At 45.4% G+C, this 12,536-nt stretch overlaps 1 protein-coding gene across 3 annotated transcripts in view; it reads right to left on the reverse strand.

Moving 5' to 3' along the window:
* Window positions 1-265: 265 nt before the first annotated feature.
* AADAC (arylacetamide deacetylase) overlaps window positions 266-12,536 on the reverse strand; it is a 48,648-nt gene continuing 36,377 nt past the window's right edge. For 2 of the 3 annotated variants that reach the window (XM_050902510.1, XM_050902511.1), the window contains 4 exons: window positions 4,178-4,400; window positions 3,863-3,932; window positions 3,349-3,520; window positions 266-2,183 (listed from right to left, as the gene is read on the reverse strand). In XM_050902510.1, coding sequence (XP_050758467.1) covers window positions 1,575-2,183; window positions 3,349-3,520; window positions 3,863-3,932; window positions 4,178-4,400 — 1,074 coding nt within the window. In that variant the 3' untranslated portion in view covers window positions 266-1,574. Of the gene's footprint in view, window positions 2,184-3,348; window positions 3,521-3,862; window positions 3,933-4,177; window positions 4,401-11,761; window positions 11,900-12,536 lie in introns of those variants that run through there. The other variant, XM_050902509.1, reaches the window with a different exon arrangement.

Raw genomic sequence — 12,536 nt, forward strand, 5'->3', positions numbered from 1 at the left:
CCCCGCTGGTCTCCATCCCAATCGCAAGCTTCAGCATCCTTTTGTTGATAAAATACACCTAACTCAACCACTTCTGTTTCTCTCCTCAACAACCACAGTCAAGCATTACTAAGTATTCACATGAACGGTAACAGCAGAAGTAAAACAACACCTCCCTGGGTTTGGTCCTGGTTGCTTGCAATAGCTACTGTGCGTACTAAAGCCAACTCGTCATTCCTTTCCGATAAATGGGATACCGAGTGACAAACAGTACATTGCATTGGAACCAAAGACAAGTTTAATTTTTATATTCAACATAATAAAGATGAAAAAGAGCAATCATTCCACATACATCCCATCTAAACAGGCTGCACACACACTCAGGAAAACAACAGAATTATTGAAGATTCAGTATCTTTCACGCAAAAGAAAAAAGCAGGATCCTAGAAGTACATTTGTGGCATGTTGTGATCAGTTTAAAACCAATAGCCAACCAATGTGTGCATTCATCATTCAAAATTTTTAGGCTTTATATTTAATGAACAAATATCCTCCATATAAATGTTTTGTGTAAGACTGACAGCTGAATTGTGTTTCTTTTTCAAGCCTAAAAAGCTACTAAGCTAATTTTATTTTTAAAAGTTCGTATGTAAAAACTGCTAAACAATTTTAAGGATAATTAGAACACATAATACATAACTTATCAAATAAGTACAGCATAAAATATACAGCAGTGCTATCGTAAGGCTAGGACCTTCACAGTCTGCCTTTATCTGATGAATATCCAGTGCTCTTTTGTTACATTATTTCTTTCTAGTTCAGGGATTAAAGAAAGCGATTACCCAGCAAGACGGATGCTTTTTAAGAAAAACAAACAAAAACCAAGAAACCAAACATGTGCACTGTTACAGCCATCCCACTCAGCTTTCAAGTGCTTCCCTTGAGCTGTGCCGGAGAAAGACAATGGCACAAACCCAGCCGCCACGTGCGACGGGCAGGGTTTCACGAGCTGCCTTGTGCTTCACGAAGTCGGGTCCCTGCGCCTCCGCTCACCCCATCGCCCAACAGCGGCAGCTGCGGGGACTCGCCGGCGCATCCCACGGGACAAGGGGGCACGCCGAAGGGGACAGGGAGCAAGTGGCCACCGAGCACCTCCCGCGTGCAAACAGTGACCTTGCCCGTTTGCACAAGCCTGCGATACGAAGACATTGTGACAGGAAGAAAGAAGAAGCAGCCCGACGCAAGACATCAAGTCCCACATGCTGCGCCAGCCAGGGGCTTGGGCGAGCCCAGGCAGCGTGCAGGCAGGGTCGGGCTCACCAACCCTTCTGGTCTTGGCCAGGAGAGAAATCCCAGGGCAGTCCCGGCGGTTCATGGGGTTCTGAGCTCAGACGACAGCACTGGAAGAACACTTAGATTAGAATCAGACTGATTTTCCTGCCAGAGAAGATGAGAAACGCTGCAATCCAGACACTGCAGGGCAACCCAACGAAGATGGCAATCATGCCCAAAAACTCACATAGCTCCTGTTCTCCTACGCTCCTCGATCGCACCCAGTGAATGCGAGCCAGGCATACTAGAGCAACATTCTCAACTCACAGATTCTCATTTAACCACTCGATGTATCTGTTCAAGAGCCGGTGCCCTACGGCTAACTCGGCTGGACCCGAGACAAACATCATCGTCCCATGAAAGGCGTCCTTGGCGTGATCATGCGTGACGGGAATGCCCGCTGCCCGGAGGCGCCCGACGTACATGACTCCGTCATCCCGTAAGACATCATGCTTGCAGGTGAGGACGTAGGTGAGGGGCAGCCCGCGTAGCTGGGCATCGCTCGCCAGCAGCGGGGCCGCCCTCGGATCCAGAAACCCCGGGTACTTCTGCGCAAGCTTGGAGTTTCCGTAGGCAGGACTGGAGTAAACGTGATCTTTCTTCAGCTCTTCAGGCAGCCAATTGCTCCAGTTTACAAACTGAAACAAGTGGCTCGCTTCAACCGGGACGTGCCTGTTGGAAGCCATCGCTTCCCTGAGAGAGGAATCAGAAGTGAAATATTCACTCCAGAACTTGATCATAAGCGACTTGGGTAAAATGGGCTTGTTTTCATTTTCTTGGTAAGATGGCAAATTCAGGTCAAGGGTTTGGAGAGCAGGGTAAAGCAAAGCTTGGGCTTTGAGTTTAGTTTCGACTTCAGGGTCCTTTAACAGCTGTAGAAGAAAGTAGAAATAATTACAAAAAGTCAGTTAAAAAGGGTTGGTTCTCCCACACTGACAGAAGATCTTAAAAGTAAGGAATTAACACACACGTGTTACAACATAAACAAAATAAGATTATCAATAAAACCAGGATAGATTAATTTAAAGAAATTCTAAATTCATAGGCAGGTCACCTAAAACAGCTTGTTGTATTAAAAATCTTGAAACATCAAATATAATTTCATTTTATTGCTTATGTTGAAGGATAACAGTACTTGGGAAATATTCTTTTTGAATCATTGAGACTTTCTGAAGCATTTATGCTTTCCTAAGTAGTAGCAAATGCTTTTTCTATAACTATAGAAAATTTCTATCCCTATAGCTTAGAAATTGCAGGTTTCTGAGGCTCCTTTAATTGTTTCACACACAATTTAGAGCTTATCCATCTGCTGGGGTTTTTAACCCAGAGGTATTAGAACTCAAACAACTACGATTCTGTGCATTGTAGACCTGTGAAAAATAAAATGTGATGAATTGAACACTGACATTTCTTATATGTCATCCTTTTTCCCTCTTTACTAATAAATTTCCACCTTCTCCCTCATCTTCTGCCTTCAGTGTCCATGGCAAATTCACCTTTCCAAGTGAGAGTCATTACAATCCAAATAACTTCAAGCGAGCAACAACATTGCACTGACTTTATTTAATAAATCTGAGCAAGAAGTGCAAAAAGCACTGAACTGTGTGTGATCAAGTGACACAGGAACATTTAGCTGTCTTTTTTTTTTTGCTGCTATTTACATCTATAAGAGTCAAATTGCTAAAATTCCCTTTTCAAACAACATACCTAAACCAGTCAAGATGTGCTTGAGGATAGAGTGATATATGCCCTAATCATAGGGCAGAGAGCTTTTTTTTTAGGGTATAAAGGTCTGGAGGACATCATAGCATCAACGCTGCATTAAATGGCTCAAGTAAATTCGCTTGCCTGGAAACTGAGAGCCCTCACTGACAGTCCTGCAGGCTGCGGGATGTCCTGCGTACACGGACTACGAGAGACAGCTGGGAGGTGCGCTCGCTTTGAGCAGAGGTTTTTGTTAGTCTTTTGTAAGAGTTTATGAAATGACCAAAAAAAATAATTTTGAGCTAGCAAACCAGCTTTTTTTGGTTTTTTTACCTGCTGTGCCACAGCTGCAGCCAAGTTGCCACCTGCGCTGTCTCCTGCAACACAGACCCGATCCGGGTCCACCCCGTACTGGGAGAGGACGCTGCTCTGGAGGAAGAACTTCGTTACCGAATACACATCTTCAAACTGGACAGGAAAACGGTATTTAGGTGCCAACCTGTAACTGTTAGAGGCAAGCAGAAGTGTGTTACTTCCTGCTATTAATAAAGAGAAAGGCTTGCTAACATCTGCCCTGGGTGGTGAATGTTTATTATTTTCTGTGCCCAGAGAAATGCGAACTATCTGTCTATCCTGGAGGATCAAATATTTTATTAACCCCCCAACTTCATATAGCAAAATCCAACCACAATTCACCACTGCAACCTTGACAGCTTTTGTTTACAAATACTTAAAGCTAGCAGGAAAGCACACGATCAAAAAAAAAAAAGATATTGCAAAATTAGATTAACTGAAACAGATTAATTTATTCCAAACCCTCATCCCATCTAGAAGGAGAATCTCTTACTTGACTGATACCACGACAGCATTTAACCTGTTTGAAGTCCACCTTGTCAGACGATCATAGGATTTCATGCCTGAAATGAAGTGAGTCACTTAGAATATACTCCAGTACATTTGCAAACAGACACATTTACAACAGCACGTTCCTCTTCGCAGAAGCATTCAGGTGACTTTCCAAAACCTCCACCCGGTTTCAACCGGTGACATACCAGTTCCCTGACCCTCTCTGTGGCAACTCCCGTAAAACAAAAGGCAGCACTTAACACGGGCCGTTGAGATCTTCCATACGGACCCCTGGCGCTGACAGAGAAGAGCTTACCTGCCTGTCCCACGCACCATCCTCCGCCGTGGAAGTAGACCACCGCCCTTCTCAGCCCATCGGACGCCCTTCTGGGCAGGTACAGACGGACGGCAACGTTGCTGAACTCGGTGTCCGTCACAGTGACGTTTTCGTCGGACGTGGGTGCGACGTACTCGGCAGCTGTGATCAGCATCAGAGCCTCCATATAGTGCATCAGACCCAGCTGATCAGCAACCTCGGCCTGAAGCCCAAGACAAGGGAAAACAGTATTTTAAACGCCGCCTTAGTTACTCTCAGAGAGTAAGTTTCCGTAAAGTCATTTGATACTGTGCACGAGTCTGTGAAGCTGCTGTAGACGTCACTAAGCCAATGCTGCCGAGTCAGCCGAGTCGCTGTCTCGCACGGTCACCCTGTCCAGCCTGAGCTGTTCAACTCCCTTGTCGCCCATCACTTCCACGTGAAGCTCAGTGGCGGTGGCTGGAAGGCAGCCCGGGGACACCACCGCTTCTCGTTGCTAAGCCAACGACTGGAAGCACAGGCATAGACGAGAACAAGGACACAACAGAGGATGTGGAAGAAAGCAGAATCAGCTGAAACCTCCTGATACCCAGCATGAGGGTCTGCTCAACGAGTCAGACCTCCTCATCTTTCCAGACAGCGACCACAAAACCAAGGAATAACTGCTCTTGCGATGAACTCCAGAAGCAAAAGCAGCCAGTACTTTCAGGATGCCAAGGACACTGGTGGCACAAATACATGGATATAGCAATATTGACTTCAAGCTGCACAATAATTTTTAATGATCAGTTCCACCCCAGTAGCCAAAGAGCAGTGTTTAGAGATTATTACCTTACATTACTAAAAGAAAATATTTTCTTTACTTTGAGATGTTAAAAAGGTTAAAAAGGCAGAAGTATATTTTTGCCACCTTACCACAGTCCAGCTCTGTTTAATTTCTTCAGTTTATATGTAACAATTCCATTAGTTACATACCTCTATGTTTCTCTATATAATGAAGAAGTGCTCCTACTGAATAGCAGAACAAGAGTTGAGTCGTGTATTTGTTGTCCATTCCACGTGGTCAGCAGACAAGACAAAATTTCATCACACTACATGTGCCGCTATACCTTCTGAAGCTAATTCCTGCACCGTCATCCTCGAGGAGGATCCAGCTCTGTCCGAGCCACGCAAATCCTTTCCTTACATTGGTTTGATGTTTCACAATAAAAAGCTAAAAATAACCCTGCCACTGACGTTCTGATTTCCACCAGCCCTCTGCCAGCGAGGCAGTTCCCTGATGAATGAACCGACAGAAGTACAGCTCTGGTGTGGCATCACCGCGGTCGCCCAGCGCTGGCTCCAGCCTGACGCCGACCGAGGACGATCCCAGTGACTCCCTGACCTGGAGAGAGACTTCACGGGACCAGAGCAGCATCCTCCAGGAGGGGAAATAAGGATGATGCTAATCTCTCTCTGCCTGGTAAGTGCATTAGTCTGGGGGTCTTAAAAAAAACTCCCATAGGGTTTACTTTTCTAAAAGGTTCTTTTTCCCAGAAATCTTGAATCCACCCCAGCTGTACAGCAGTGCTGGAGCCCCAGCCCTGTGCAGCCCTCCGAGGGGAGGCAGCAGGGGAGGCCATCGGTGCCCCTGGGCATCATCGGTGCCCCTGGCAGAGCTACGCAAAGGGCAGGGAAAACTTTCCCAATGGGCTCCAAAGAAATCCCCTGACAGAAGAAAAGTGATGTGGTTCAGGGAGTTCAGAACCAAGGCATCGCCAACTTTTAATACTGCTAAAGCAGTTTCCTTTGAAATTCATGTTTTAAACATTTATTATGAAATTCTATGGTTCTAAATTAGATTACAGTTATTCTAAGATGCTAAATAAAAAGAAAACAAAAAACAAACCCTAGCAAGTAAGCCTACAGGTGATTAATCTCCAAAGATTAATATTTGGCAGCTTTGGCTCTCTGACATTGTGACAACTTAGGCAGATTAAAGCATTTCAGAATCCCTTTCACTCACAGGCTGTTTTAAACCTTGAACATAAAATTTTTTAAAAATTGTGTAATGAAAGCTAACACTGAGTCTTTGGTACACAAGAGGGAACCCAAGCGAAAACATTTCTAAAGACATTTGCTAAGGACTGTGCTAGAAAGGCAGATCCTGACAACTCCTTCCAAAACCAGCCGCTCCCCAAAGGAGGGGTCGCATTTCCTCACAGCTGCCTCGGGGGAACTGCGACAAGTAAAGATGTGAACAGTGTTTGCTTATACATAAATCTCATTGGCTTTTTTCCCCTTTTTTCTTTCTTACATTGGATTAAACTGTGTTTAAAGAAACTTACTTCTCACATTGCTTTTAAGATACTAGAAATGTATTCTAAAAAACACATTAAAAATCTGTAACGGACAACAAAATCACATAAAAGACTGATGTCACAATGACTGGAAGGAAAATAAAGCCTTCATTTTCTATACTGTGAAAGATAGTGTAAATACCTGTTTAAACAAAAATTTAGCCACATTAGAGATCGACTGTGGGTAGAGTGAGATCTCAGTCATGTGGAATGCTGGCAGTACGAGGAACCCCTATTGCGTGTAGCCTCCTTAAGCACAGCGTGCTATGGCAATGGGCTGCTGGAGCTACTTGCAGCTAGAAGGTAAAAATAGCATGGACTGCTTCATGATTTGGGAGCATTACATTACCTAATTCCTAATGATATATTAAGGAATAGCTGGGGGGTGTGCGTGTTTTATTTTGTTTATTTTTTAGATGATAGAAAGGTATGAAAAATACAACTTCAAATTTGCTTGAAAGCCATTTGCTATCTGACTTGCTGAAAGTGAACTAAGAGCTTAGATTTCCAGTTCATTTCAAGCAAAATTGGAAGAAATTGCAAACAAATTTGCGTATTACTTTTCAGTTCAATGTGCACCACTCTTGTGCATAGTCTAGTTAAACACCAAAAAAATTAAGAGCCGACACTCTGTGATAATAAAAGCACTTTTCTAAATTTCAGGGCACTGCACAGTTCTTTGAACAGGCATAAACAACCCTGTAATTGCACTGATTAACTTTGATCAGAATGGTTGGTTTGGAGGATAACTGAATTAACAACAGGACTAAGTTTATTAACCTGATTGGAACTTCTTAGTAAAGCAAACCCTCCCATGACAGTTACTAGCACTGTGTTATCAATTGTTCAGAAAGGGAAGTGCGTTGCGAAGTGCCCATCGACATTAGGGTTGCCGGTTTGTGCACGCACTGCACGTACATGCTCAGCATTTCGTGTAGGTCTCTTCCGCAGCCTGGGCTCCAGGTCAGCGCCCCGCCTGCACCAGCGCAGCCGCCGGGACGCTGCAGGCACTGCGCTGCAGAGAGCTACCGATGGCTCCCGTGCCTGCTGCCGGCACCTCAGCTCCTTCACAACTGCCCCCGCGCAACAGGGGACATGACCCAACTTCCCACGCAAGTCTCCTAACTGCCTCACCACATCGCAAGAGAAACGATTAAGTAATAAAACCAAGTTCTTGCACGTTATCTGAAGGTGAAAAACAGATTAAACTCAAAGCAGGTTTGAGTTTAATAAGAAATAAAATAGCCCAGCCTGGTGCAGAACCTGTCAGAAGTTTAGCTTTCCAAGAGATGCTTTATTCTTCCCAGGAAGAATGTAAAACAAACACACAAACACCCCCACACTTTAATCAATCACCTCTTGAAACGTATAACATCTGGCATGCAGGGTTTGATGTTGTAAATCATACAATCTAACCCTGCTTGTTTGCTTTTTGTAGGATTTTTTCTTTAAATTATATTTAAATCAACTATTTAATCATCTTCTACATATAACCTACTTTTTCAGAAGCCAGAAGAAAAGAGAATACAGCTAAGACCATACTGACAATACTTGATAGTGATTGCCACCATATTTAAGAGTCGCCTCTCTGAAGGCTTTGGACCAAGCGATGCCTGGAGCTCTGCCAGCCTCTGTGGTTTGGAATTGAGATGAAGGCAAACGGGCAGTAACCAGCACGCTGCGCAGAAGGAAAACGCAGGTCCTTGTCATAAGCTCAATGAAGGCAAATACGTACGCGTGCCAAAACGGCGTATTTTTATCCACAGTGATTACACAGTTTACATAAATACTTCTCAGCTGTTGTATTTTCCCTGAGGATTAGCATCTTGAAAAAATAAATATATAGGTCAAAGTGAGTCCTGCTGTAATTCCACCGAGCTTGTGAAACTCCCCCGCGTTGGGAGGAATTCCCTCAGCTTCAGGACTGAGGCTTTTCAATACTCTCAGACCTGGTTTTTCCACAAGCGGACATTTTACATTGCGGAAAACCACTGGTCTACTGCCTGTGGTTTCAAGGCCACTATCATATAAAAATGAGAGGAAAATCATACCCTCATCTGAAAAGTCTCATTGTCCCCGATCTGAGATTACTGCACGTTACGGGGTAAGAGGAAAACCAGCTGCTTTGGGGTTTTGCATTCCTTGTGCTTTGGAAAGCATTTTCCACAGTCTCTTTCTCCGTCTTCCATAAGGGGAGCGTGGCAGCAAGGACCAAAGAAAAACAAACAAAAACCCCAAACCCCAAAAACTTATTTATGAGGAAGGGAGCCCCGGGTGTGCCTCGGCAGGCAGAGCGCCTGGCACTGCTTTTAGCAGCTTGTTTCTCTGAAGGGGCGGTAGTTCAGACGGAGGCACCCCTCCAGGGGAAGCCTTCCCTCAGCCGAACACGGACACAGGCAGTTTGCGAGCGGGGCCGTAAAGGGCTCGAATCGGGATTTCGCTGCTTCCGAGGAGCCAGGCCAAGGAGCGAGGAACCGTCGGGAGGCTTTCACAGAACTGCTGCCAGGGAAACGTCCAGCTAGGAAGCAAGATGTTGTCGTGCGCTTTATACTTTCTTCATGCGTTTTATCTTAGACTGTGTGCACATGGTACTTCCTGAAAACACATGAGGAATTATCGTGCTTAAGCACCACAGAAACTGGCCACTTTTTTCTTAGAGGCTATTCCCCAGCTAGACAGCATGTAGACGTGAGACATTATAACATAAACACGCGAACAGAGACATTCCCAGCCTCCCTTCTGCAACGACACGGGTGCGAACGGACTCTTTGGCATGCCGCGGGCTGGGCACGCCAGCGAAACCAAGCACGGCTGCAATCCCCCGGAGACTAACCCAGGGCAAGGCCTAACCGCGAGCCTCCGGCCGGCCTCTGCAGCCCCTCAGGGCTCACTGCCCTGCCCGGCAGAGACTTGGAAAACAGCCTGGGACTGGCACAGGTTTTATTCAAACCAGTTACTCATCCGGGCCGGGAAACCTGAAATCGGAGAAAATCTTGCACGATTTGGCTCCGAAGCTGGAGAGCTCCCCAAGACATATTAAAGCAAAGATGAAGGAGAATAGAGATTCGCCATTTCATGGTTTTCTTGGCACATCCTTTTGGGAGCTTGGAGAGGACCCTCTTGCTCAGGAGTGTTTGAGGGTGGCAGTATTATTTCCCTTTTTTTTTTTTTTTTTTTTTTCAAACCAACATCAGGGAGTCAGAAAGACTAAAATAGGGTCCCCTCCACAAATTTAGACCTACTCTTAAGTGATTATAAATTGTTGCCCTACAATCGGATGACCACTCAGAACGTATTTAGGACACTTCAGAGCCATCTCAAATCTAATTTGCACCAGTGCAGCTCCAGGGAGGCTATCTTCATCAGAGTCCCTTGGGATGCATGAGTTCTGCATGACATTGGAGCACAGTTACAAAACACGCTTGCTGCACACCACTGCTGCTGCTGCTAACGGGCTTGGGCTTAAGAGGCAGCCAATGCAACAGCCGCGAAAGGCACCAACTCCACGTTAAAGAGAAAACACACAATCCTCCAACACTGAAAGAAAACGCTTCTGCTTGCTGAGCACTGCGGTGCTGAAGGCTACAGGTCTGACCGAGTGAGCAGACACAAGGTGTTCCTGGGGAAGTGAGTTATCTGTGCACATACCGTCCTTGCAGGCTACCTCCAAAAGGAGATTTAAGAGGGGAAGAAGCAAGGCAGCGCACCAGAAGTGCAGACTACAGTTTCTTTCTCACCACTTTTTCGTCTCCCACCCCTCAAACCAGAAGATCAAAACAAACAAGGAAGCAGCAAAGAGTCCTTGAGTAAACGCACACACACAAAAATCACCCCCCCCCTCCTTCTGCTGGCTGGACAGCCCTAACAAGAGGTCTCCACTGCAAAGAAAGGCTGTCTGACACAGGGATGGCTCTGGAGATTGACAGTGGCTTTTAGATACTGTCCAGAAGTGTGGTGTTTAGGAGACATCCCAAGAAAACATGCACCCTTGCCTCCACCAGAAAAATCATAAAAGAGGTGGCTCCCACGGACTTCTGAAAATCACACACCCACCGCATTTTAACTGAGACAACAGAAAAGGCAAAACCCTAAACTCATGCACTTTGGAGGAAACAGCCCAGGTGTTTGTGCCTGCAGCAGAGAAGCCTTTCAACAGCATCCCTCAGGCAAAACTAGAAACCTCTCTCCTGGCTCCTTAGACCCTCCTTTCAATATATTTTATGGTGGAGAAAAAAAAAGCAGTCTAAAAGTGTTTGTAGCCACCCAGAAAGATGTCTGCAACACTCAGCCCCCTCCTCCTTGCAAACCTTCATCTTTGACCTTGTTTTTAGATTTCGGTTACACTGCTGCAGCCACTGTTGTATATTAAGTACAGGCTGGATTCAAAACACCTCCCAGTTTAGTGAGAACTACAGCACCGTTATTTATGCATGGTGTGCAGCCTCACAGATTATTTACATATGTTTGAAATTACTCTATAACATGACTGAAATGAAGCAGAAGCCAGAGATATAGTGTATCTATAAAAATAGCAAGGAAAGACATAAGGACTAGGTTACCAGTAAATATTGCCATATAACTACAGACAGGGTATAATACCACTGCCTTTCCAGACTGCGACATATGGTTCTGTGCTGCTTAGCTAGATACCATTTTTTGGTAGGCAAGATTACAGTGGTATTTAAAGAAAGTTAGAGAGAGAGAGAGCACGTGCTTAATTTCTACATGCTCTAGCATTATCACCCCTATAACTAGCTTTGTGTAGTTTTTAGGATCATTCTGTCGGTAGATTTCTATGAAACCACAAAAATCAATAGTATTTAAGAAGTGCTCTAGTTTTCCCTTCTCTGACACCCAATACAATACTTCCAAGGAAGCTCGATATACAGGTTCTGAAACAAGAAAAATTCAAGGAGCAGTGCTTCAGCTGCAAAGGATCATAAAGCAAAATAAACTTGTTTGCATTTGTCTATCCATATTCACATTGCATATCTCTGAATGTCCTTTTTTTCAAGATTGCACAATTAAATCTTTGCTACGTGTCTTTATAGTCATAGTTACAGTAAGTTTAATGCTTAATTTCAGATCCTACTGTCCTTCACTTAGTATATTATCATACATGTATTATATATGTATGACACATATAATTGCCATATCTCTATTAGCCATGGAGGCACCGAGAACGCCCTCTGCTCCATAGCTCTCCCCCAGGCCAGCCCCGCACCAAGCCCAGCACCAAGCTCACCAGATGCCCGACGGCCCTGAAGCTAGCCGTGATGAGCATCACTTTCCAGCGCTCCTCGAAGTCCTCCGGGATGGGGGTGTAGATGTAGTAAGCAACAAGGACAGAGGCGAGGAAGAGGCACAGCAGCTTGGCTCCCATGTCTACAGGCACACCTCCTCCCAGACTGACTGGATTAAGCGCCTTCACTGACTCTTAACAGCTACAAGCCAGCACACGCGCACAGGGCAAAGTTAATCCCGTGTTTTGTTTGGGTCCCGGCCAGGAGGTGATTTCTCATCGGATCACCCGGAGCAGAGGTTACTCTGCCGTGCAGCTCCCAAGAAAACACGTTTCTTCAGCAAGGCGTTCAGCCACTCGGAGCCGACTGAGCCAGCACTTCAACCCCAGATTAAACGTCGAGGCTCCTACACCCCCATCACCCCCTTTCCTGCATTTGGCAACAACAGCCAGCGGGAGGGCTCAGGAGGAAAGAGGTGGTTGAAAAATAAGGAACAGAGCATGGCCTGTGAACCCAGGGCTGCCGCAAGGTGACACTCAAATGCAAAAAGATGTGCTGAATATTCAGGGGCTATTAGCTGCTGCTTCATACTGCAGCCATTCAAACACAGCCCAGCTCACAGAGATCCCCAACGGGATCGGACTACGGCAGCACGGAACCCACTGTCGTTTCTCAGGCAATAACAAGCACCTCCTGCTTTGGCAAAGCGCACCCTTCGTCTTGTACTAATACACCAAAGCCATTGTGCAATAATAGGTTTGGCAGAAAAAATAATAA

This window comes from Gymnogyps californianus, chromosome 10 (genome assembly GCF_018139145.2).
Source record: "Gymnogyps californianus isolate 813 chromosome 10, ASM1813914v2, whole genome shotgun sequence".
NCBI lineage: Eukaryota > Metazoa > Chordata > Aves > Accipitriformes > Cathartidae > Gymnogyps > Gymnogyps californianus.